This window comes from Carlito syrichta, unplaced genomic scaffold (genome assembly GCF_000164805.1).
Source record: "Carlito syrichta isolate Samal-C Ts95f unplaced genomic scaffold, Tarsius_syrichta-2.0.1 Scaffold312007, whole genome shotgun sequence".
NCBI classification, from domain to species: domain Eukaryota; kingdom Metazoa; phylum Chordata; class Mammalia; order Primates; family Tarsiidae; genus Carlito; species Carlito syrichta.
Window position 1 is genome coordinate 239,674 of NW_007256103.1, and position 26,955 is coordinate 266,628.

Below are 26,955 nucleotides of genomic sequence, written 5' to 3' on the forward strand. Positions count from 1 at the left end.
CCACGCCCGGCTAGTTTTTGATTTATTGTAGAGATGAGGTCTCACCAAGTTGCCCAGGCGGGTCTTGAACCCGCGGGCTCAGGTAATCCACTAACCTCAGCCTCCCAAAGGTGCGGGATTTACAGGCTGAGACACTGAGCCAGGCTTACCATAATTTATTTAACTATGCCCTATTGCTACTGACTTAAGTCATTTCTGGATTTTTCTTTTCCATTTCCCCCCCAGTCTTTTCTCATTACAATACAACTTAAATAAACATGGTTGGCTATTTACTTAGGATAAATTTGCAGAGCTAAAAATGTTGGTGAAAGGGTAAACACATTTCTAGACTTTTGATACCTACAGAAAATATAAATTTCTGTAATGTTTCTGTAGTGTAGAAAACATTACAGAAATTTATATTTTACCAGAGTGGCCACTGGCATACCTGCAGAAGCACTAAACTATATATATTATCAGCTTTGCCTTCGACTTGCTTTCCTTACTGTATTTTACCTTCCTATCCTGTCCCCTCACATTCCACCCAAGTTCTACTCTTCTCATCTGTGGCCCAGTTCCAGTATCTCACTTCTGTGAAAACTTTTCTGCCTAAAAATAACTTTTCCTCTTCTATACTTACCATTGTTACAAATTAACAGCTTTCATTTCTCTAACTGTCTCTTTGTTTCCTAAGCAGGGTAGCACACTTCCATGGCTCTGGCAATGTTTTACACACACTGGAATTTTCAGTAGTGCCCATCTTATTACAGTGGTTCAGTAGACATAAAATGTGTATTTGTTGGTTAACTCAAATGTTTCTTAATTCAGACTTAGTTCCCTAAGCTTATCACATTTCTTTTGATATGAAATAAATGAGTGCAACTCCTGGGCTATGTTGCTGCCTTAGATCTGGACAAAGTGTTTTATTATACTTGGAAAATACTTAACTTATTGTTACTTTAGATTAGTAACTATAAGCAATTTTAAAAATATACACAATACATTAAAAACATGTTTCTACATATGAAAAAACCCCACATGATTAAATAACAGCAGCAGTGCCTGGGAGACAGAGATGGATTTCCTTATTTCACATGTGACCTTTGGCCAGTCAATAGTGATACATGTTCCATACTGGTTAAATGTTACTATGAAAATTTTATGAAGTATTACAGAAAGGCTGCTACATACTCATTGAGTTCTTTTTTTAAAAATGGCAATACACAGTAAGCAATTTTAAAAGTCGTCTCTATAAATAACAATTGGCCTATGCATTTATGCCCCAAATAAATCTATTTTTCAACTTAAAATAGCAAAATAAAAGTTAATATGGTCAAACAAGGCCTCGAATATTATTCAACTTCAATTGACCACAGCATATTTACATTGCATCGAAGGAGTTTCAATTTTATCATTAAGTACTTGCATATTTTCATTTCATTCTATGATATAAAACACTAAACAACGAAAATCTCAAATGAGAAAAGAAAGTGAAGTTTACCTTCACTGCTGGCAGCATGTCCAAGGAGTCCAGTATGAACAGCACTAATGCTTGCATCAGCATCATAAATTGATTAAATTGCCATGTCAGACTAAAGAGAAAAGTTGATATGAAAATGGCAAGAAGTGTCAGCCTCTGTAAAAAGAAAACCTTTGTATAATTTACATGTCCTAGCAATAAAAAACCTTGCAGACAAGTTTTCTCAAGAGCAGTCAATATCTCTATAAACCAAACAGTGAAACCATAAACTGTTGCTCTGAAAACCCTTGCATTTGTTATTTAAGCTCTAAATATCGTAAAGTGACACTTTGCATATAAATATTCACACACGGTATGTGTATTCCACACTATTTTGGAGGCGATAATGCACCAAATCACATCTCAAGAGCAATGGCTTAAAAATTCTGACAGTTTTGCAGAAATCGTGTGTGGGTTTGCTGTAACTATTTAAGGGTAGATTATGTAGAGTACATTTTTAACATCAAAAATGAAAACATTTTCTTTGCAAAGTAGGAAGAAGCTCAAAAAAAGAAGACTTAATTTAACTCAAGTTAAAAAAATTGGTCACAGACTAAGAACTATCTGTATGCATTGTGACACTATGCACATCAAATTTTTTGAAGCTTCTTATATAAAATTGGGGAATTAAAAAATGCATAAAGTTTTATAAAAACTTACTTCAGAAAGAAGCTGTAAGTTTGGTCTCAGAAAGTATGTAATTGCTGCTATCTGAATTGCAAAGAACGGCAGTGCCCAGTTCTCCCTCAGCGGGATCGTGAATTCAACTCTTGTGGTATCTATTCTGCACAAAAGAAAACACAAACGGCCAAAGTGTTAATTTTTACAATAATTTTCTCAAAGACTTCCTAAAGTGAAAGATATATTACATTAAGGATAAAGATACATAGATTCTGGTCACTGGTTCTCAATAACTGTCCTTATACTCATCATACCTATAACATAAAATTACCATTAAGAAAATGTAAGTGATCTGTCGATGGGTATGCATTTAGCTAAGTAGCAGACCTGGGGCTCAAGCCCATATTAGCCTGAATCCTAAACCCATGAACGTATCAACGCCAGCCTCTTACTTTAATTTCTAACTTCATTAGCGTCAATAGGCAATGTTGTGTATTCTCCCTCCGTATTTCTTTAGTGCTTTATACTTCAGTCTTAAATGTGTCATTGGCAGTAATTTTTAAAAGCTTCCTGCCTCTCTAGAATGTGAACCCCAAGAGGGCAAGTATAGGGAAGATTCTTTTAACCTCTGTACATTCAGCACCAAAAGCCATACCTGCACATACTATGCATTCAATAAATGATATACACACACAACATGTACATCTACATGCATATATATGTGTATGCATATATATTAAGCCTCAATTTCTTCATCTCTAAAATAGGGATAATAATAGTACCTACCCTATAGTGTTGCTACACTTTGCAAAGTGCTTGGCATATAGTAAGCACCCAAGAGGGTTATAATAAAAGGAATTTGCTTAAGATTACTAGAACTTATATTCAAGTCGTTTTTTTTTTTTTTTTTTTTTAGTTGGAGTCTCACTTTGTCGCCCAGACTGGAGTGCAGTGGCACACGCCCGGCCACTGCAGACTTGACATGCTGGGCTCTGGAGATTCTTCCACCTCAGCCTTCCAAGTAGCTGGAACGACAGGCGCGCGCTACCACACCTGGCTAATTTTTTGATTTATCGTAGAGATGAGTTCTCACCAAGTTGCCCAGGTGGGTCTTGAAACCATGGGCTCAGGCAATCCACTCACCTCAGCCTCCCAAAGCGTGGGATTACAGGCTGAGCCACCAAGCCCGGCTTATATTCAAGTTTTAAGACTTGTACTGAATATTGGTGTTGCTGCTATAGTCAGGCTATATATATATATATTTTTCAATTATCTTGAATGTTTTTTAAAATTGCCATTTCATAAGGCTCTAGTGTTTATAAATTAATAATACATATTAAATATTGTAAGAACTTCCTTGCATTTGTATATCCTTATGCTTTGCTAATCGAGAGCCATACACAACCTTACTAAGATTGACAGTGAAGACATCGTTAAATCTCTTTAATGATGAATATACCAATTACCTTCATCTGATCACATATCATGTGCACTGAAACATCACTGTGCACCACATTGATATGTATATCACTATGCACCACACTGATATGTATAATTACTATTTGTCAATTAAAAAAAACTCTTTAAGAGATGAGATATGTGGCTGGAGAAAATACTGATCACACAGCAAACAGGTAACAGATTTGGGATTATATGGATGATTCTCTTGATTTGCAATTCGATGTCCTGTTCTTTGGCTGGAAATATACATCAGTAGCACTTTTTACCTTAGTAAATAAGAAATATTTCATAAACCAATAGGTAAACCACGGAGAAAATGTCCCACCCAAATAAATGCGGCTGAACAAATTTCACTGAACTGAAAATGATGACTTCCTTTTTACTCACATTTTGTAAAGAAGAGAGGGAAACTGATTCCAACTCACCTATTTATGACATACCAGAAAGCTGCTAATAGTCCTGATAGCCACGTACCACTAAGGAGCCAGCTGGTTATGTAAAGAGCTGTGACATAGATTGCTTGGAGCCCAAATAAGGTGTAAATATAAAAATAAACTGGCTCTAAATATTTCTGTAAAAGGGAACAATAAAAAGTGTTTGTCAGAAAAGTCCTAGCCTTCCTCATTGCCACTTAAAAAATATGACAGTAGAAATGTAATATTTAGAAGCTTGCTGTTAATTCCCAGCAGGAAACCCATGTTCTCCCCTTCCATCTAGAAGTGTGCTGGCAGCTTTGTTCCCACTACCGAGAAGAGAACAAGGGCAGGAAGTTTGTGAGGGTCCTAGCTTGTTTCTTTACCCTAGACAAGTTTTATACTTAACTTTGTCCAGTTTTATCTTATTTACATGAAAAGTGGTCATTGTGATTTGCTAACTTTACAAATGTTTTTATTTCAAAAATAAGTCAAGAGTGATTACACAATTCCAAATGACAATATTTATCAGCTTCTAAACTGCACACACATATTATGATATAAACCAGGAAGCATCTATGTACAAAAATTTTATATTTTATAAAATATAAATAAAAAGCAAAGTTCACAAATATACATGGAAAGAAATAAGGTACTGCAGGTTTTCTACCAAGCTAGTTGATGATCAGAAGAGCATACATGAAAACAATACAAAAATGGCAGATTTTGACTTTCATCTAATATTAACAATTCAACGTCACAGAGTACAACATACCTGTATAGGTAGAACTCTATATAAAATACTGAGAAAAACCTCTTGGTAAATATTCATTCGTTGAAGGAGGTTAATTGTCCTCATAGATTCAGTTTTATTATCATATATTAAGCCATGAAAACCTAGATTGATATTTGAAAAATCAGGAAGAAAATAATTACTTATAATTATTCATTCATTCAAAACTATTCACAGGTTTTTTAGTATGTACAAGAGATCGTGATAAGTACTGGGGATATAACAGCAAGCAAAAAACACAGTCCTACCCTCAAAGGAGCTACCATACAGTAGCTGGGCATTTTTTAAATGTTTATACAAACATCGACAAATGAAAACTTTTGTGACTGTGAGGAAAAAAAAATCCCCACATGGTTCTTCTATAGAAGTTTGGGCAAGATTCTGTGTCTCCCCACCTTGCCTTCCTGTTATGCAACCTGCAGCATCTCCTTTGGGAGAGAGCGTACACGCGGACTTCCAAGTTCCCCAGGCTGGGTTTGGCCATCTGACTTACTCTGACTGCTGGCATGTGAGTAGATGGAAGACACCACACTTGAGCAGAGGCTTTAAGAGGTGATGTGTATTTCTACCAGCTCTGGCTCTTTCCCTTTACCACGTCAATGGATTGTTTCAGACAGGGTTGAAGTGAGGGGACTTGTGGGGCAGAACAGAGCTGCTGCTGTCTCACAGAAAACATGTCACGAGAGTAAGAAATCAACCTGCTATTACAGAGATCCACTGCCACACTGAGGTTATTTACTGACGTAACCATGCTGACTCATTAATACGAGGCACGAAAGGCTGGTTCACAGAAGAAAACACACACACTCCTTACACATAGGGAAAGATGCTCAACCTTGCTCCTCCTACAAGAAGTGCAAGTTAACACTGAGAGACCATTTCTCACCTATTAGCTTGGTAAAAATCAAGTACTTTTAAAATATACTCTGTGAGGCTGTAAGAAAGCAGACTCTCACACACTGTAATTGGGTATCCTCTCTATGGAGAAGAACACTGCAATACCCAGCAAAACTACACAGCATTTACCCTTTAATCCAGAAAGCCCCTGTCTCAAGTTGATCTCAAAGACAGACTGGCAAAAACACAAAATGAATGACACAACGTCATTCATGCAGCACCATCTGTAACAGCAAAAGATCAGAAACAACCCAAATGCCCACCAGCAGGAGGTGCTGTGGACGTCACTGCAGCCCCCAGCCCCCTCACATTCATATACTGAAGTCCTAACCCTGAATATGACTGTCATTGGACTTAGGGCCTATTCGGAGATAATCAAGGTCATGCGCGGTCATAAGGATTGGTCTTAATCTGAGAGGACGGATGTCCTTGTAAGACTACATGCAAGAGTTTGCCTTCGTGCCCTTTCTCTCTCTCTCTCTCTCTCTCTCTGCACTTGCACAGAGAAAAGGCCACATGAGAAACAGTGAGTAGGGGGCCAGCTACATGCCAGGAAGAGAATTCTCACTAGAAATTAACCATAATGGCATGCTGACCTTAGACTTCTAGCCCCAAAACTTGTGTAAACCACCTCGTCTGCAGTTATTATGTTACAGAAGACCTAAAAGACAGGAGTATAATGGAGGGAATGTTCAGGTCTCCCCATCATTCACATGTGGAAGGATGGGGCCCTTGTGATGGAATTAGCGGCCTTGCGAGAGAGCTCACTCTTCTCTCTTCGCCATGTGTGGACACAGCAAGAAGGTGACCATCTGCAAGACAGGAAGAGAGCCCTTACTAGAACCCAGCCATGCTGGCGCCCTAACCTCAGCCTTCTAGCCTCCAGGCTGTGAGAAAACAAATTTCTGTTGTTTAAGCCACCCAGCCTATGGTATTTTAAACTAAGGTTATCCATAAAAAGGAGCAACTACACAGATGCAAAAAAGAATAAGGAACATCTTTATATTCTACTACAGAGTATTCTCCTAAATTTTTAAGTAAAAAATACAAAGCGGAAAATAGTCTATATGGTAAGTAGGTATTTTTTCTGTAATAACAGTGAAAATTACAAATATATTAGTCACTTATAAAAGGAATATTAAAAGTAGAAGAATAAACCAAAAATAAGAATGGTTGCCTAAAGAGAAAGACAGGAAAAAGGGTGGAGGGTTAGGAATGAAAGCAGACATCTCCAAATGCTCCACTGTTACACAGTTTTGACTTTGGAACCACGTAAACTTTTAAATTTATAAACAACAGAAATTTGTTGCTCACAGTTCCAGATGCCAGGAAATCCAAAATCAAGGCACCAGCAGATTAAATGTCTGGTGAGGGCTTCCTCTCTTCAAAGATGATGCCTTTTCACATGGTGAAAGCAACTTTTTTTATAAGTATAAGAAATTAAATAAAAATGTTTACAGTACCATCCCTGAAAGCCAAAAGCAAGATATACAAATAAATCTACTGAGTTGGTGGCTTGGTTACATGGAGGGAATCTTTTAAGTAACTCAGAAACAGAGAAAATGTCCCTAAGTGGGTTATGTCTTAATGAGAAAAAGAACTGCAAAGACAGCCTGAACTGTTTTCAGATAATCATATTTGTTAGTGGCAATATTATAATTGTTACTTTAAAAGTTATGTTAGCATAAAATAAGTGATAACATTACTATCATAAGGAACCCAAGTTTTCAACTTAAGGAGAAAAGAGATACATATAGAAAATAAAAAAGTAAAAATACTATTATCTTAACTTTGAAGTGAAAATAGGTAAATTCATATTTTCTCTCAGAAAAAAATTTCTATTTCCTACCTCTGCTCACTTAAAAAGGGCTGGAAACAATGATCAACCAATAAGCAAGCATCCCTTGTACACAAACTTTGATCTCTAGCTACAAAAAGGAACCAGAGCTCCTTGGAGAAATGGCTGATTCTAGGTCGAGGATAGAAAATATACAAAATGGACCCAAAACATCTTGTCATGCCAAAAAGCAAGGGAGTTTTCAAAGATTACCGGAAGCAATCAATCTGAATGGCATTCCACTGGACAAAAATTAGGCGATTTGAATATAACAGTAACACAAAGAATTGAAACGCATCAATTATGTTAAAAATCCAAAAGTTCATGATAATACTTAAGAAGCAAAAGCTTAAGAGAATATTAGAAAGGTAACTCAGCCAGGCTCGGTGGCTCAGCCTGTAATCCCGCACTTTGGGAGGCCGAGGTGAGTGAATTGCCTGAGCCCGTGGGTTTGAGACCTGCCTGGGCAACTTGGCAAGACCTCATCTCTACAATAAATCAAAAAAATTTAGTTGGGCATGGTAGAGAGTGCCTGTAATTCCAGCTACTTGGAAGGCTGAAGTGGAAGGATCGCCGGAGCCCAGCAGGTTGAGGCTGCGGTGGCCGGGAGCGTGTGCCACTGCACTCCAGTCTGGGTGACAGAGTGAGACTCCAACTCAAAAAAAAAAAAAAAAAGGTAACTCATTCTAAAAACAATAAAAGGAAAGGTCAATATTTATCTCAACTTTCTTTTGTGAACTAAACTTGGTTACCAAAGAGTTGATGAGAAAATAGAGATAAATTCTGCCTAGTAATAATGGAAGGAATGATATATAATTCAAATATCACTCTTTTATAGTCCTTATGAAATTAATGAATTTAGGTTATGATCTTAAGTGGTGCTCAGCCATTAGATGAAAGGCTAATTAGAATGTTCTCAGATGTGGAAGTATACAACATCATATAAGAAGTATTCTTACCAAAAAGCAGAACGTATGTCTAAGCCTCTAAATCATTTAGTCAGAAATTCAGGGAACAGAAAAACCATGATACCATGAGGCTCCAGTAAAATACAGAAGGTGAAAAATTCTATTAGTCAATAAAGTAGTTTTTGGGGGTTATTTCTGAGTCAGTGTCTCACTCTGTCGCCCAAGCTGTAGTACAGTGGCTTGATTACGGTTCACTGCAGGCTTGACCTCCCGGGCTCAGGCAATCCTTCAGTCTCAGCCTTCCAAGTTGCTGGGACTCCAGGTGTGTGTCACCATGCCCAGCTAATTTTTTTATTTTTTTGTAGAGACAGTCTCTCTATTTTGCCCAGGCTGGTCTTAAACCCCTGGGATCAAGGAATCCTCCAGCCTTAGTCTCCCAAAGTGCTGGGATGACAGGTATGAGCCACCATGCCCAGTTAAGTCAGTGTTTTCAACAAAAAAAAAAAAATCAAGAAAAAAACATGGAAAGATAATGATAGGTTTAAAGAAATAGTTAAAGAAACATACCAAATAATTGCAATGTATAGGCTTTATCTGGATCTCAAAAACTGTATTACAAATCCATAAGACAACTAGAAATTAGAACACCAACTGCTGAAACCCACTGATATATTTACAGATGAAGCAATATCATGTCTTAAATTTACTCCAAAATAATCCAGGTTGAGGGTAGGGATACAGAGGAAACATATGAGTGACACCTGCACTCATATGTTTATTGCAGAAGCAGTATTCACAATAGTAAGGACATGGAACAAACCCAGATGCCCATCAATGGTGGACTGGATAAAGAAAATGTGGTACATATATATTATGGAATACTATGCAGTCATGAAAGGGAATGAACTCGTGGCATTCACAGCAACATGGATATAGCTGGAGATCATCACTCTAAGTGAACTACCAAAGAAACAAAAAACCACATGTTCTCACACTCATAAGTGGATACTAACACAATGAGCACAAGGATGGGAATAACGATACCGGGCACTGCTAAAGGGAAGAGGGCGGGGATGATAAGGGATGCAAAACCACCTGTTGGGTACCATGCTCACAGAAGAGGAGAGCTCATCAGAAGCCTAAACCTTGTCTTCACACAATATACCTAGGTAACAAATCCTCACATGCACCTCACGATTCTAAAGTTAAAAATAAATACATAAATCCATTAGAGACTTCCCTCTACCTTTTTATACGCTTAAAATTTTCCAAAAGGATAATCTTACTAAATGACATAAATGAATTAAATCAACCATTGAGTTCATAGTGATACTTTAAAAGAAAATATTCTGTATGCCCCTTTATTTATTTAGTCAGGGTTTCACTGTTGCCCAAGCTGGGGTGCACTGGCATGATCACAGCTCATTGCAGCCTTGACTTCCTGGGCTCAGGTGATCTTTACACTTCAGCCTTACGAGTAGCTAGGACTGCAGGTGTGCACCACCACATCTAGCTAATTTTTGTTTGTTTTTTGCAGAGAAGTCTCGCTATGTTTCCCAGGCTGATCTCAAGCAATCCTACTACCTCCACCTCCCAAAGTGTAGGATTACAGGCACGAACCACTGCGTCTGGCCCACGTGGCCCTTAAGAACAGAGTTTCTCAACCTCAGCTCTGCTGATGTTTTGGGCCATTTAATTCTTTGCTGCAAGAGCCGTCCTATGCATTGCAGGATGTTCAACAGCATCCTTGGCTTCTATTTACCAGATTCCAGCAGTGTTCCTGTCCTCACCCCCCATCCTGTAACAACCCAAAATGTCTCCAGACAGTCCAGATATGCCCTAGGGGCACAAATTCCCCTCAATGAGAACCATTACTTTAAAGGATGCGAGAGAAGCAGCTCATAATTTTGAGAACTGATAAATGTAGTCAATTCTCATTATTCACAGTAATTATATTCTATAAAGTTGCAGTGAAAACTGAATTGGCAAAAACTGAACTAGTAGGAAATAAAGGTTATGCTCCTGCAAGCCTATGGCTATGTATTTTGATCAATCTATCAACATATGACCTTGTTTTATGTGCTTCTGTTTAAAGACATTTTCTTTAATATATATTGTTAATTCATTAACAGTTAACTCATGGCCAACAGCACTATAATCCATGCCTAAATGAAGCTTATCTAACATGTATTTTCTCTGTAAGGCACATCACAGACTTCTTTCACTTAGGAATTTTACACTATGCATTTTGCACTATGCTTGGGGGCCACTTTAAACTGCGAAATCACCAAACAACAAAAAAGTGCAGAAAACACGGCACAGAATAGACTGTGAAAAGAACACTGTAGGATGAAAACTGAAACAAGAAGGCAGTGTTGCCTCATTCAGTCTTTGTTGGGAACATGCATGTTGGTGACTAAAATTGTTCACTGCTCTAGACATGTCCATGAATGACTGTGAAAGCGCCATGAATATTGATTTTAGGGTTATAAACAAATCTTAGTGAGTAGATGATTTTGTAAAGTAGAGTCTGTGAATAATGAGGACTGACTGTATGGCAAAGAAATCAATAACTTAGCCTGATTTTCTTGTATAAACTGTATCTCAAGATGACCACATAATTGTTGAGAAAAAGGTTTTCTATACAACACAGCTTCAACTAATAAACACAAGAGGAACGATAGAATTATTACATCACTATTTGTAGCTTTATTGAAATAATGGATCTAGGCGATAATCATCAAAAGCTAGTCAAACACTAAGTGAAAGAATGGTGGGTAATTAGCCTTATTATAGACGAATTGGCTATCAACACAGAAACCAACTGATTAATTTTTAAGGCACAAAAACAAAGATAACCAAAATTTCACATCACCTATTGTGATAAAATTAGAAGTACAAACCATCACCTATGAAGATTTCTCGCCAAAAACATCATAGATGAATCCAAGTAAAGCCTAGAAAAGGGCAGTTCCCTGTCATGTGTACCCATGTTGAGCATATCAAGAGTGTGCTAAGCAGAAAACATCTTTTGGGACTTTTATTAGATGGAGTAAAGGTGGAGTGTGGGCTCTTAATCACTCAGGAATAGTAACAATGTTGGAAAATGGCAAGTGCAAAATAAAGACATGAACCAGGGTGTTGGGGACAAAAGGGACAACACTAATTTTATTACCAAACTATCTCCTGTTTTTAGATAATACTCCTGTTACCTGCAAAGACCTCTCCCAAAGTGATCATGAGAAAAATCAGTAATAAAAACAAACAATTGCATAGAAATTGCTTTTGAGATGGAACAGAGCTGGAACGTAAGAAGGGGAGGATTACATAAATTATTATGAACTTCTTTCAGAGTGAAAAACATTTCCATGGAATGATTAGATGTTAACAAGAAAAAAACAACATAAATTCTACAGAGCATTTAAAATACTTTAGTGCAAAAGTATTTTTGACCAAAACACTGACAAGAATGCAGCAGACCCTAAACGAAATGGTTAGCTGTAATTACCTTGAACGAGGGTTGGAGCCTGCAACATTTGCTTGTAGTAGGAGTAATACAGTCCACATTCTGTTCTGAATGAGATTTCTCGCTCCACTTCCTGAAACAAAGTTAGATCTACTGGGTTTACATGGCCTACTTTTGTTTAAATATGCATTGTCACAGTAGAAAGGACTACAGCTTAAAATAGAAAAAACTCGGCAAATATAGTCTCAAAAAATCTTGGCAAACAAGAACAGAAGGCTGATAATTGTTAAAGCTGAGTGATGAATACATGGGGGCTTGTCATAATATTCTTCCTACTTTTGTGAATGTTAAACATTAAAAAATTTTAAAACATCCACTACCATTCTCATGTAATGGGACACAAAACAGAGACAGTACAAGACAAATCTCCCAAATGATAATAAATGCAACTGCATTAGACACCAACGTAAAAGCCAACAAAACTGTATAAAGGAAATAATTTTCTTTTTAGTCTAAGAATATAGGCCTTTTACTATGAATCTTACTTTGACAGGTGTAATCTAGGTGGAAAGATGTTCATGTAGGTAAAAGGATACACAAAATATTTAAACTGCTTTTAGGTAAGTATTCAATCCTAGAAGAATGGGAAATTTAAAGTAATAGCTATCAGTCAATTTGGTTGCAAAATGCTTTTATTCAATTTAAAATTTAAATCAATAACATAAAATATGGAGGCAAAGGGCAGTACGGATGGAGAAGACTTTCTAGACTATTCTTATAAATACTTTATTTTGTGTAGGAGTCGTACTCTTGCTCAGATTAAAGTGCAATAGCATGCTGACGACTGACTACCATAGCCTCGAATTACCGAACTCAGGCAAACCTTGCACCTCAGCCTTTCAAGTAGCTGGGACTACAGGCGCAGACCACCAAGGCTGGCTAATTTTTTGGTTTATTGGAAAGATGCAGTCTTGCCTAGTTGCCCAGGCTAGTTGTGAATTCCTGAGTTCAGACAGTCCTCTCACCTCTGCCTCCCAAAGTCCTAGGATGATAGGCGTGAGCCACCACGCCCAGACTAGTAATACTATCAGCTCATATATTTTATATATAGGTTGAGCATCCCTAATCCAAAAATTTGAAAATCAAAATATTCCAAAATCTAAAAGTTTCTGAGAGCCAATATGATGCCATAAATTATGCTGAGCATGTTATTTTTTCACTGTATTAATGGTTTGTCATATTTTTTTTTTTACTGTGAAGTGCTTATATGTGAATAAAGGAAAACAATTTTTTTTGTTTTTCTTTTTTGTTTTGAGTTGGCATCTCACTCTGTCATCCAGGCTGGAGTGCAGTGGCACACTCACAGCCACCCCAGCACCAACTTGCCGGGCTCCAGTGATCCTTCTGCCTCAGTCTTCCAAGAACTACAGGCGTGCACTACCACACCTGGCTAATTTTTTATTTACTGTAGAGATGAGGTCTCGCCAAGTTGCCTCGGATGATCTCGAACCTGGGGACTCAGGCAATCCACTTGCCTCGGTCTCCCAAAGTGCTTGGATTACAGGTTGAGTCACTGAGTCTGGCCTAAGACAACTGTTTATAAAGGCAGTATATAGCCTCAGAGTCAGGAATGATGTTGATACCGGATAGCCGCAGATTATCCACACGGGGGGGGGGTTGAGACAGTGACACCTTTGCCTTCTGGTGGTTCAATGTTTACAAACTTTGTTTCACGCACAAAATTATTAAATATATAAAATTACCTTAAGGCTATGTGTATGAAGTATATATAAAATGTAAGTGAATGTTATGTTTAGACTTGGGTCCTATCCCCAAGATTTCTCATTATGTACATGTAAATATTCCAAAATCTGAAATCCAAAACACTGATCCCAAGCATTTCAGATAAGAGATACTCAACCTATACATGTAAAAGTATAAATGAACAAAAAGTTATAATCTGTGTCATTACAGATTATTTAACACCATTGTAAAAAAAAAAGTCTAGAATCTATAACACATCATCTAAAATGTGATTCCACCTATGTTTTCTCATATTAAAGGAAATACAAATTCCACAAATTCAATTTTACTGGGGGAGGACAATAAACACTAACCTTCTCACTTTCTAGCTGATGAACTTCTTTCAGCACATCTTTGCTTTTCCTTATTTCTAACTAATTTTCTAATGGGAAAAAACATTTCATTAAAAGAACCACTCACGCTATTTATCGTCAGACCTAGAAATTATTTAATGTATTTATCCTACCCTTTAAATATTTCTTTAAATATTTCTCTTATCCTTTAAAAGTAGCATTATAAATCAATTCATGAGTAAAGCTCTGAGGAAACAGTCTCTTAATTATCTACAAGTGTAAACATCCAATTATTGAACTCCAAAAAGCGCTTATGTTTTATCATCATTAACTAACTCAAGTCTTTTAGAAAAACAGGAGGTGGGGTAGCAAACCTTCTGACATATTAAATTTCCTTTCACAGAGAACAAATTTATCCTGAAGAAATCAAGCACAAAAAAGGCCCACCAAGTTCTAAAATTTAATTTCATTAGCACATTTGCTTTATAAAAAGGACAGTACAGAATGATATAGCTTTTTAAGCTTTCATAGTTGCTAATGATTTGTGTTGCATCATTCATAGTGGTAAAGGCGATTTTTCTCAGTAGTTACGCTAACCCATTCATCTTTGCTCTTCGAGAAGAAGTGTTCTATTGCTTTTGATAATAAAAAACTAAATTGGTATCACTCATTTCTAGAATGTTCAAACTCCTACTTAAATAACCATGGAGGCTAGGAATTGATGTTAACTAAACAAACATTAGTTTTTGTCCATGCAAATAAGAAAAGAAGGAAACATTAAGTTTAAATTACATTCATTTTCTTTTCTCCAGTTGCCTCAAAATGCTCAAAGTGCTAACTTGCTTTCAATGGAATATCCTCAAGTCAAACCTACATCCTCAACATCTGACCGGAGAGCCACTGAAGAATACAAGACTGACCCATGTGGGCCCAGGAGTAAAAGACTGGGAACAAGGAAAAAACACTGCTCCAAGTACTGAAAGTAAAAAGCTTCTGTGCTCCATCTCTCTTCAATATACCCAGAATGTGAAAAGACCAGAGGGGGACCCGATTAGTAAAAATGCATTCAAACATGATTAATTGGTAATCTGGCACCAGCTGTAAAGAACCAAATGCTGTACTTTATTAGACAGACACTTGCAAGTTTTACATCTGCTTCATGCTAAGAGAACATCTGCTTCACTCATTCAAACACTTTTCCAGTTTTACAGCAATTTATACTTTGCCTGGTAGATCATGCCAACGAAATGTACACCAATAGAAGCTACCCTCAGAAGAATGCAAAATGATCATAATACGTCATTTTTTTTAAGATTACATTTTTTTGGGGGGGAGGGGTGAGGTCCTGCTATGTTGCCCAGGCTAGTCTCTAACTCCTGGACTCACGCAATCCTCCTGGCTCGGCCTCCCAAAGTGCTGAGATGACAGGCACAAGCCATTGTGCCTGGCCTAAATACTTCATTTCAATTTCCATAGGTTACAAAGGGAAAGTACTGTTTGTTGACAAAATGAAAATATCATCTATGAAGATAGGGACAGAAAAAGGTAGAAAGACAAAAGCATATTTTTAAAGAACTGTACAGTTAAAATGATTTAAGTAACAGCTTATATAGTAATCTAACAGAAGTAATAAAAGAAAAAAGGATCAAGGAAAAAAAAATGACTGCTCACAATTAATGATTTGTATCTCCCACAGGCATGAAAACCCAATTGCTGGCAATGCACAAAAGGTTAACAAATCCTTTTAGACAAATGTCACCAAGTAGGGGAAGGAAACATCAAATTAGTTTTTAAAAATCACATGTCAATAGATCCTCCATGTGAGGTCTGATCACCCTGGACCGCCTTCAGCAAGAATCGTCTTAGCCAGAAGGGGGATTCTGAGTCAGAATCCCCCTTACCTCTGATGTTTTCACTTAGTCATTTATCTCCACTGACCTCCACCCTGCTCCTTGGCTATATCAATCCCCACTTGCCCATGCTGGATCTGGAGTTGAGCCCAATCTCTACCCCTCCCACTACAAGACTCCCGTGCAGGGGTCCCTCTGTCTATCAAGACGGCCCTTAATAAAGTCTTCCTCACCGTGCTTTTAAAAAAATAACCTAGCCGGGCTCGGTGGCTCAGCCTGTAATCCCGCGCCTTTGGGAGGTTGAGATAAGTGGATTGCCTGAGCCCGTGGGTTCGAGACCCGCCTGGGCAGGCGAGACCTCATCTCTACAATAAATCAAAAAAATCAGCTGGGCGTGGTAGTGCATGCCTGTAATTCCGGCTACTTGGAAGGCTGAGGCGGAAGGATCGCCGGAGCCCAGCAGGTCGAGGCTGTGGTGGCCGGAAGCGGCCACTGCACTCCAGTCTGGGCGACAGAGTGAGACTCCAATTCAAAAAAAAAAAATAACTTCATGTAAGTAAAATTTATTTATAAAAATTGTCCCCTACAAATAATTATACTGCTGATAGTGGAGAAGCTATTGAAAGATTGACCTTATGAAAGTAATCTGTTTCAGAATTAGGTCAACAAATCATCTCAGCAAGAAACAGTAGCCCATGATAAGACAGCTGTTCTTAAAGTTCTGTACTGGGAATGATGCCCTCAGCAAACATATTTATGGCACATCCCTGGTTTACTGTGTGGTTAAATTCATGTCCATCTGTTAGACTGAAATGATTCTTGCCCTAGAGTTGATTAAAGCCATGACCCAGGAGAGCTGCCAAGCAGGGTTTGTGAGTAGGTCAGGCTGTGGCTGAAGTGACAGTCCTTCCACGGGGCCGTGCTGAAACTCTCAGTGGTCTCTGCACTAATGTAGTTACGACTGCACGGACGAACGCTCTGTATTCTAAAGACTCCTTGCTTTGCAGGAATACTAAATAGGAAGATATGCAAATCCTGTGACATCAAAAAAGAGAGGAACAGTGAACAGTGGAAATGTTAGCACAAGGAACAAGTCTAAAAAAATAAAACAGGTGACCTGAGTGTTTACAGTCAAATGAAAATTACCTTTCCTATCAATGCACATTTATTTTCTGCAGAAACAAAAAAGTATGAGAATTTAGCCCTTGACCCCAAGGAGTCTATGTTTCACAAAGAAAGAAGAAAATGACTTCAGGCTTTTATCATGCTTCACTTTCTTGTGCTTCGCAGATAATCCATCTTTCTACAAAGGTTTGTGACAACCTTGCATCAAACAAGTCTATCAGTTCATGTGCTCAGTTTGTGCCTCTGTGTCACACTTTGGTAAATCTTATTATTATATATATATTGTGGTGACCTGTGATCAGTGATCTTTGATGTTACTATTGTAATTGTTTTGGAGCCCCACAAACCGTGCCCACATAAGTCAGTGAACTTAACTGATTAGTGTTGTGTGTGTTCTGACTGCTCCACTGAGTGGTCATTTCCGTTTCTCTCTCCCCTTGGGCCTCTCTATTGACTGAGACACAACGATATTGAAATTAATAATCCTACAATGACTCTCATGGATGACTTTGAGGGGTTCAGTGAAGAAAGTAAATCCAAATGTGGCAGAAATAGCAAGAGAACTAGAATTAGAAGTGAAGCTTGAAGACATGACTAATTACTGTAGTGTCAGATCAAACTTGAATGGACAAGGAGTTATTTCCATAGAGGAGCAAAGTGGTTTCTTAAGAAGGAATACACTGCTGGTGAAGATGCCGTGAACATTATTGAAATGATGACAAAGGATTTAGATTATTACATCAACTTAGTTGAGAAAGCAGGAGTAGAGTTTGAGTAAACTGACTCCAATTTTGAAAGAAGTTCTACAGTAGGTAAAATGCTATCAGACAGCATTGCATACTACAGAAAAATCTTTCATGAAGGAAGAGTCAATTGATATGGCGAACTTCACTGTTTTCTTACCTTTAAAAATTGTCACAGCCACCTAACCGTCAACAACCACCACCCTGATCAGTCAGCAATCATCAACATTAGGGCAAGACCCTCCACTAGGAAAAAGACTATGACTTGCTGAAGGCTCAGATGATTGTGAGCATTTTTTAGCAAAAAGGTGTTTTTTGATACCTGTAACTACAGTTTATTCATTTTACAAATAAAGTATTTTTAAACAAAAGTATATACTTTTTTAGACATAATGCAACTAGTTGCGGTGGCTCACGTCTGTAATCCCAGTGCTTTGGGAGGAAGGATCTTGAGTCCAGGTGTTTGAGGTTAAGGTGAGCTGTGATCATGCTACTGGACTACAACCTGGGCAAAAGAGCAAGTAAGACCCTCTCTCTCTCTCTCTCTCTCTCTCTCTCAGAAAAAAAAAAGAAGACATAGTGCTATTACTGCATACTTTATAGACTACAGTATAGTGCAGGCATAACTTTCATATGCACTGGGAAACCAAAAAATTTGTGACTTGCTTTACTGCAGTGGTCTAGAACTGAACCTACATGATCTCCAAGGTATGCCTGTATTCGAGGAAACACCAGTATCAAGTGAAAGTAATGAATAGCCTTTTGCTTCAACTATTAAGCTATCTTCCCCACTGGATTCTGTGCTTCTAACTGGTTTCCCTCCAATCTATCCTCCTCATTCATGCATTCAAGAAGTATCTATTGACTACCAACAAGTGACAAGCATTATTCTGCTGGGAGACTCAGCAGGAAATAAAACAGGTAAAAATCTCTGCCTTCATGAAATTTATAATCTTGAGAGAGAAGAGAACAAATAAATAAGCAAAATATATACTACGTCAGATAGTGCTATGGAAAACATAAAGCAGGAAGGAGGATTGGGAGGGCCTGGCGAAGGGTGATTTTTAAAGCTGAGCAGAGAAGGCTTCACTGATGAAATGACAACTGAACAGAAAATTGAAGAGGTGAGACTGTGAGACACATGAGTATCTGAGGAAGAGCCTACCAGGCAAACAGAGCAACCCACATGCATCCTGAAGAACTGAAAGGCAGTGTGGTCTGAGTTGGGGGAACAAGGAAGGGTAGTTAATAAGGTTAGGGGGCTGTCAGGGGCAGGAGAGCCAGAGGTAACATGGGGTCATATCCAGGCTTGTCCTCCAGAGCTAGAAATAGAGGTGGAGGGGGGTCAGGAGTTTGGTTTTAGACATGCCAAGTTGGAATGTTAAGTGTTCTGAGCAGAGACATTTGCTGATTTACGTTTTTAAAGGATCATGCTGGCTGCTGTTGTTCAGAAGAGACTAGAGGTGGGAGGGCAAAGTGGAGAGACCATGAGGAAGGGGGCTGCTGTCCTAATCCAGGTGGAGATGAAGGTGAAGGTTGTGCGATTATCAGATTCTAGATATTGTGAAAGTAACGCTGACAGGATGTGCTGAGGGATGCAGTGTGGGGCTTAAGAAAACTAAGATTCTTCAAGTTTTCTGGCCCGAGTCACTGAAGGACAAAACGGCAATTTACAGAGATGGAGAAGATAGAAGGAGAAACACTGAGGGCAGGAAGGCCAGGTGCTGAAATTTGCACCTGTTACATCTGAAATGCCTGTTGGGCCATCCAAATGAAGGTGGCCAAGGAGGCAGCTGTATATAAAAGCCAAGAGTTCAGAGGAGAGGTCTGAACATACATCTGGGAGTAATCAGCATACACATGGTATTTAAAGCCGTAGACAAGACTGTTCTTATAAATGAGGGCAGATACCAAAATACAAGGACCGAGTCTAATAAGAGATGCCAATGAAAGTGCAGGGGCTGAGTATTAATAAGAGGTCAGGAACTGAGGAGTAGCCTGTAAAGGAGCCAAAGGATCAGCTGGGGAAGCAGGAGTAACTCCAGAAGCATGTGTCCTGGAAGCCAAGGGAAAAAAACACAAACTGATCAAGTAAAACGAGGGCTGAGAAAGGACTGCTTCACTTAGCACCGTGGCGGTAACTAGTAACTTTACCAAGAACATCTTTAGAGCAGTGTCATGGGTGAAAGCATGACTGAAATGGGTTTAAGAAAGAGAAATCAGAAGAGAAGAACAAAGACTACAGAGGTTGACCAACTTTGGGGGGAGTTTTGGTGGCAAGGTGAGCACAAAAATGGAACAGTAGCTGAAAGAGAAAGTGGGGTCACAACAAGGCTATTCCTTATTGTGAAGAGGAATCACAATAATCTTGTATTATTTTCCTTAAAATCGCACAACCTTCACCTTCATCTCCACCTGGATTAGGACAGCAGCCCCGTTCCTCATGGTCTCCCTGCTTTGCCCGCCCCCTCTAAAGAAAATGGGGTCAAAAAGGCTTTTCCCCTTAGGATGGGAGAAAGAGCGTAAGAGAGAATCCGTGGCTAGAGCACTGGACTTCAGCAAGAGACAGAGGACAAGATCTACACAAGAGACAAGAAGAAAACCAGCATAATCAGGCAGGCTCCAGGGAGATGAGAGGCTGAAGCAAGTGGAAGGTCTTCAGTGTGCTTTTACCATCTCAGTGAAACAGGAAGCAACGTGTCAGCTGAGGGTTGAGGTCGGAAAGGCTGCTGAAGGTTTCAGAGAAGCAAAAGTCATCATGAAGCAGTCCAGGAGCGCGGGGCAGTAAACGGATGAAGTATAACAGGATTGCTAGGCAGCACTATAAGGAGCACATCTGAGCTCTTCCTTCTCTATTCATTTCAATTTGATAAATGTAAAGTATTTTGGTTTCTGCATATTTAATATTATACCGTTACATCTGTATTTTCTTACTGCTTGCAATATTCTTTCCAGGGTATTCTCTTAGGGTCTCCAGATATATAATCACTTCATCTGCAAATAATTTTGCCTCCTCTTTTCCAATTTTTATACTTCTAAATTCTTCCCATGTTTGTGTTGCTGGTACAGCCAAGGCAGTCCTAAATAATGGTAGTAATAACAGGTATCTTTGGCTCGAAGATATGCTTCTAGTGCTGTGCTGTCCAATTCGTTAGCCTCTGGCCATATGTGCCTGCTTAAAGTTGAATCAAAATTAAAAATTCTGTTCCTCAGTTCCTGAGCACATTTGCCTAGTGGCTACAGTACTAGACAGCATGGCACAGATAAATGACTTTTCATCATCACAGGAAGTTCTACTGGATAGCTCTGTTTCCCTATTGGGTAAGGGCTTAGCATTTGGTCTAATGCATATTTTAAAAAAATATGCATCTGTTTTTTTCAACAACTTTACTGACTGAGATAGAATTCATATGCCATACAAGTCAACTGTTTAAGGTGTACAATTCAATGACTTATACTATGTTCACAGAGCTGTACATGCATCACTACAATCAATCTAAAAACATTCTCATTATCCTAAAAAGAAATCACACACTACTGAATTGTCACTCTGCAAATCTTCAGGCTCCACAATCCTAGGCAACCACTAATCTCCTTTCTGCATCTTTAGATTGGCCTATTCTGGGACGTCTCACATAAATGGAATCATACAATATGTGGTCCTTTGTGCCCGGCTACTTTCACTTAGTGTAACATTTTCAAGGTTCATCTACATTGTAGCATGCATTGTTACTAATTTTAAAATAGTCAAATGATATATCACTGTATGGATCTATCACATTTTAACCATTCATTCATCAGTTGACGGGCATTTGGGTTGTTTCTGATTTTTTACTATCAGGAAAAACGCTGTTCTGAATTTTTGTATACATGTTTCCATTTTTCTTGGGTACATACTGAAGAGGAGAAAGCTAAGATTACATGGTAATTCTATGTAACTGAGGAACTGCTGGACTGTTTTCCAAAGCAGCTAGAAGAGTTCCAATTTCTATACTTCTTTGTCAACACTTGCTAATGTCTGTCTTTTAAGATTACTGCCCTAATAAAGGATATGAAGTGGTATCTCATTGTGATTTGGATTTGCATTTTCCTGATAGCAAATAATGGTGAGCACCTGTGATTTTTGGCCATTTGTATACTGTCTTTGGAGAAATGTCTATTCAATTCCCTTTGCCTATTTTAAAAACTGGGTTGTCTTTTTTATTATTGACTTATAATAGTTCTTTTTATATTCTAGGTAAAGGTCCCTTAACAGTTGTAAACATTTTTTCCAATTTTGTGTTGCCTTTTAAGTATACTTTCTTGATGATGTACTTTGAATACTTTGAAGCACAAAATTTCTATTTTTGATGAAGACCAATTTAGCTATTTTTTAAAAAATCACTTTTGTGTTTGATTTTGTATCTAAGAAGTCTTATTCTACTCCAAGGCCAGGAAGATTTATCCTTATGTTTTCTTCTAAAAGTTTTATAGTTTTAGACATTTAGGGCTATGATATATTTTGAGTTAATTTTTGTGTGTGGTGTGAGAAAGGAGTCTAAATTCATTCTTTGGCATGTCAATATATGTTTGTTCATAGACCACTTGTTGAAAGAAAGACTATTTTTCCCCCATTTAATTGTCTCAGCACCTTGTTGATTGTCTTGGCACCTTATTGAAAATCAACTAACCATAAATGTAAGGATTTACTCCTGGGCTCTCAATTTTATTCTGTGTCAATCCTCAAGCCAGCACCACAGCCTTAATTATTATAGTTGTGCAGTAAAATTTGAAATCAGGAAGTTTGAATCTTCAATTTTTTCTTCTTTTTCAAAACTGTTTTAGTTAGTATGGGTCCCCTGAGTTTCCATACACATTTTAAGATCAGTCTGCCAATATCTGTGAAAAGTCTACTTGGGATTCTGAGAGGGATCACGTTGAATCTGTAGATCAATTTGAGGAGTACTGCCATATTCAATACTGTTTTCCAATTCATGAACAAGGTATAAGTGCTATACTTCCCTTGTTAAATGTATTCCTAACAATTTTTTTTGCGACTGTAAATGGGATTGTTCTAATTTCATTTTTTAGCTGTACATTGTTACTATATAGAATATACAATTAATTTTTGTATGCTCCACAATCTTGCTGAATTAGTTTATTAGTTCTGAGAGCTTTTTAGTGGATTCTATATATAAGATTATGTCATCTACAACAGAGACGGTTTTATTTTTTCCTTTCTATTTTGAATGGCATTTATTTTCTTGCCTAAATCCCCTGACTAGAACCTCCAGTAAAATGTTGAATATACATGGTGAGGGTGGTCATTCTTGTCTTATTCCTGATCTTACAGGGGAGGCTTTCAATCCTTCACCATTAAGTATGATGTTAGCTATGGGTTTCTGGCAGATGACCTTTATGAGGTTGAAGCTCTTTTCTACTCCTACTCGGCTGAGTGTTTTTACACATCCACACGAAAGGAGGTTGCATTTTTGTCAAATGTTTTTTCTTGTGTCATTCCAGATGATTGTATGGTTTTTGTCCTTTATTGATCCAGAAAGCTCATCCGGTCTATTCATATTTCCAGTTATATATTTAAAAAAAGGTTGAACTTTTTCAAAGATGTCTTTGGCAGTATTGATACAGTGAACAAGTACATTCACAGATTTCCCAATGATCCTCCTCAGCATTCCTGACATACAAATGACTTATTCATGGTGTGTCCTACTTTTAATTGTGCCACTGGATTCTCTTTCCAGGCATTAGGATTTTTGCTTCAATATACATAAGTAAGATTAGCTTATGAGTTTCATTTTTTAATATTATCAGGATTATACACAATCCATCCCCATTATCCATGGACTCCTCATTTGCAATTTCATCTGCTTGCTAACATTTATTTATAATGACAAATCGAACTAAATCAATACTTGCAGTGCTTTTGCAGTCATTTGCGTAGATGCAGAGGGGTGAAATACTCAAGGTGCTCAGTGTGGGGCTCCCAGTTGGGGTCAGTCTCTTGTTCAGGTTTTCCTACAGGGATGACCAGAGGCTGAAGACAGCAGGGGTCAGTGCAGCACAGTACAAGCAGCTCTAGATCTGGAGCTAGCTAGACAGGGTTGGAATTCCAATCCTGGCACCCGCCATGGGGTGGCTCAGACAAGTCACTTAACACTCTGAACCTCATTTTCTCTTTTGTAAAATAAAAAGAAACATAATCTATCAATATGACCTTTTAGGCCTTAAGATTATTTCCCACAGGTGTGACGGTTCAATGCTTGCTAATTCTGTTTTCTCAGCCACTGTATAGAAGGCACTGTACAGAAGGCAATTGAGAACTGACTGTAGTTTTGGTGTCAGTGTTAGGCCTGCCTTATAAAAATATTTTGGAAGTTTTCTTCCTCTTCGGTGTCCTAGAATGGCTCAAACACCACTGGGATATTTTGGTCAAGGTTTTGGCAAAACTCCTTCATAAAATCAACGGGATCTAGTATTTTGGGAGGTGGAGGACAGGCAGCTCTTCTAAATTAACAAAAGAGGATACTGTGAGTTCATGACTGTTACCCCAAGTTGGGAACAAGCCGAGATTGTCCACTACCACATTGTAATCAGTTAATATTGTCTGTATAATTTTTATATTTTTGGATTTGAGATTTTCTTTATGGCTTAACATATCAATGTTTTTGCGAATGCTCTACAGACATCTGAGAAGTTCTGCCTATTGTTATTTATAGATTAAATTTCTTGTGTTCATTATTTTCCCTAGCACTTTTAGATCCTTATTTTCGTCCACATGTTTTTTCCAAAAACAGGGAAGGAAGAATTAAATGTGTTTCTATATTTCTTCTTATGTTTCCTATAGTTTTTGCTTTATGAATATTGATGCTAAGTTGCTGTGAATGAGAATCTACTCTAGTTTTTGTGTCAGTGTTGGATGTATGGATAGTCATATTTGTGGTCTGGTTCTTTATTACTGAAAACTGCTGGACTGGATTAAAAAAAATGTGGTACATACACACAATGGAATATCAGGCAACCATAAAGAAGGACAAACATATGGGCTTCGCAGCAACTTGGATGGATTTAGAGTCTATCATATTCAGTGATCTACCATATGCTCTCACTCATAAGCGGACCTTGAACAATTATCATAACACTGTAAGAAGGGGGTTGGCAGTCGTGGGAAACTGGTGGGGGGGTGGGTAGTGGGACTGGCAGTTGAGGGAAACTGCCAGGGGAGGGCGGGGTACACCTCATCAGCAAGGGCACCTGCATAATCAATATTTGTATACCTAACCCTGAATTGTACCCCACATCTTTAAAATTAAAAAATATAAAAAAAAAAAAAAAGGAAAACTGCACTTTGTCTCATTTAACATTTTCTACTTGAGACTTTAATTTCCCTTTTTGCATTTGTTTGGTAAGTCATTATCCAAGGATTTGCTCTTAATCCTTCTAAGTCGCTTTGTTCTGGGGGGATCTTGTGCATAAAGCATGTGGTTTTGGTTTTGCTTTGTGATCCAAACTTTTTACTTTATTAACTTAGTACTAAGTAAAACTTTTCTTTACTAAGTAAAGTCCATTTACACTTATTTATATTTAAAAGGTTTGGAGATATATATGTTAATATATTTTATGACATGCTTTTTACTGCTTTTCAGAATAAATTCTTCACTATATGATCTGTATCTGCTTGTTTTGTGTGTGTGTGTGTGTGTGTGTGTGTGTGTGTCTGCGCGCGCGCACATGCATACACTTGTTTCTTTTGATTTGGAAGGTTTTTGTTCTAAGAGTTATCTTTATAAATATAACTTCATATAACTTAATTCTTTACTTCTATGCACAGTATCTATTGACTTTCTATAATGAGTAATGACAACCTTATGCAGTCTATGCTTCTCTTCTGCCCAATTTTATTTGATATTATTTTTCTTGGAGTTTTCTTTTATATATACTATACCTCTGTTTCTTTGTTTTTTATTTTTTTTACAGGGTCTCCCTGTGTTGCTCAGGTTAGTGTACAGTGGTTATTCACAGAGGTAATCCCACTACTAATCAGCATGGGAATTCTGACCTGCTCTGTTTTCAACTTGAGCCAGTTCACCCCTCCTTAGGCAACCTGGCTGTTCCCCATTTACTCTATTGATGTGAACCCAGTGCAGATACCGGCATGGCACACTGCAGCCTAGAACTCCTGAATTTAAGCAATCCTCTTGCCTCAGACTCCTGAGGAGCTGAGACTACAGGCATACGCCACTGCACTCATCTACCTGTTTCTTGACTGGCCAGCTTTAAATAAAATTTTTTACTCTAGCTGTAATTAATAAAGAAATCAGGATACCTCCACCATCTTCTACTCTTTTTTCCCCTTCTTTTTATCTTGTGTTGAATTATTACATTATTTATATCATATATATTTTGTTCTGTAACTATTTAGTCTTAGTCTTACCGTTAAATAAATTTGAGACTCACTGACAATCTTTCTGCCATTGTTTTTCCATTTATCTCTTTGCTGGATAAAGTTTTCCTCTTCCAATTTCTTCAAAATTGTTTGTATGTTGCTTTATATATCATAGAATGACATTCTATGATATATAAAGCAACATACAAACAATCATATGATAGGTGTTCAAAAGCTTGTAAGTTGCTTTATATATGAAAGAATGACTGGGTTAAAATGTATAAATCATTTCATTTGACTTAAGTATATCATAGGTATTATTTATAATCTTTGAGCATTAGATGCTACTATAGAAAAGCTGGAAGCCAGATTGATCTTTGTTACTTCTCAAAGGTAACTTGACTTGTCTCAAATATCCAAAAGTTTCTTTATATTTAAGTCCAACAACTTCATAGAATGAATACAACTATATCCTGCTAGTGATTTTTCTAGGCCAGTTTTTCCTGGGACCCATTCTGCATTTCAATTTGTAGACTCAAATTTCCTTTCATTTTTGAAAAGTTTCCTTGAATTATATCTTTAAAGACTTTTAAAAAATGTTTCATTGTTTAGGTTCTCTTCTTTTGAGGCACAAATTATGAATGTTTGCTGCTATCTTCCTGAGGTGTCACTTTCTTTCTAATATTTTAACTTTACTAATTTCACTTCATTTTCTTCACTTTTATCAGTCCTGTCCAACACTCTTCTTTCTGTACTTTCTGATGATTCTGGTCTCCTGTATGTTGCATTCAACATGGCCATAATTTCTATTATCATTATATCTTTTAATTTTTTTTTTTTTTGGTTGGAGTCTTACTCTGCCACCCA

General features: G+C 37.7%; 1 protein-coding gene across 1 annotated transcript in view; it reads right to left on the reverse strand.

The window, feature by feature from the left end:
- DPY19L3 (dpy-19 like 3 (C. elegans)) overlaps nucleotides 1-26,955 on the reverse strand; it is an 85,700-nt gene that overhangs the window by 47,609 nt on the left and 11,136 nt on the right. Inside the window, exons 3-7 of the mRNA XM_008069415.2 lie at nucleotides 11,937-12,027; nucleotides 4,769-4,890; nucleotides 4,006-4,151; nucleotides 2,159-2,282; nucleotides 1,481-1,615 (exon numbers count right to left, since the gene is read on the reverse strand). Coding sequence (XP_008067606.2) covers nucleotides 1,481-1,615; nucleotides 2,159-2,282; nucleotides 4,006-4,151; nucleotides 4,769-4,890; nucleotides 11,937-12,027 — 618 coding nt within the window. The remainder of the gene's footprint in view (nucleotides 1-1,480; nucleotides 1,616-2,158; nucleotides 2,283-4,005; nucleotides 4,152-4,768; nucleotides 4,891-11,936; nucleotides 12,028-26,955) is intronic.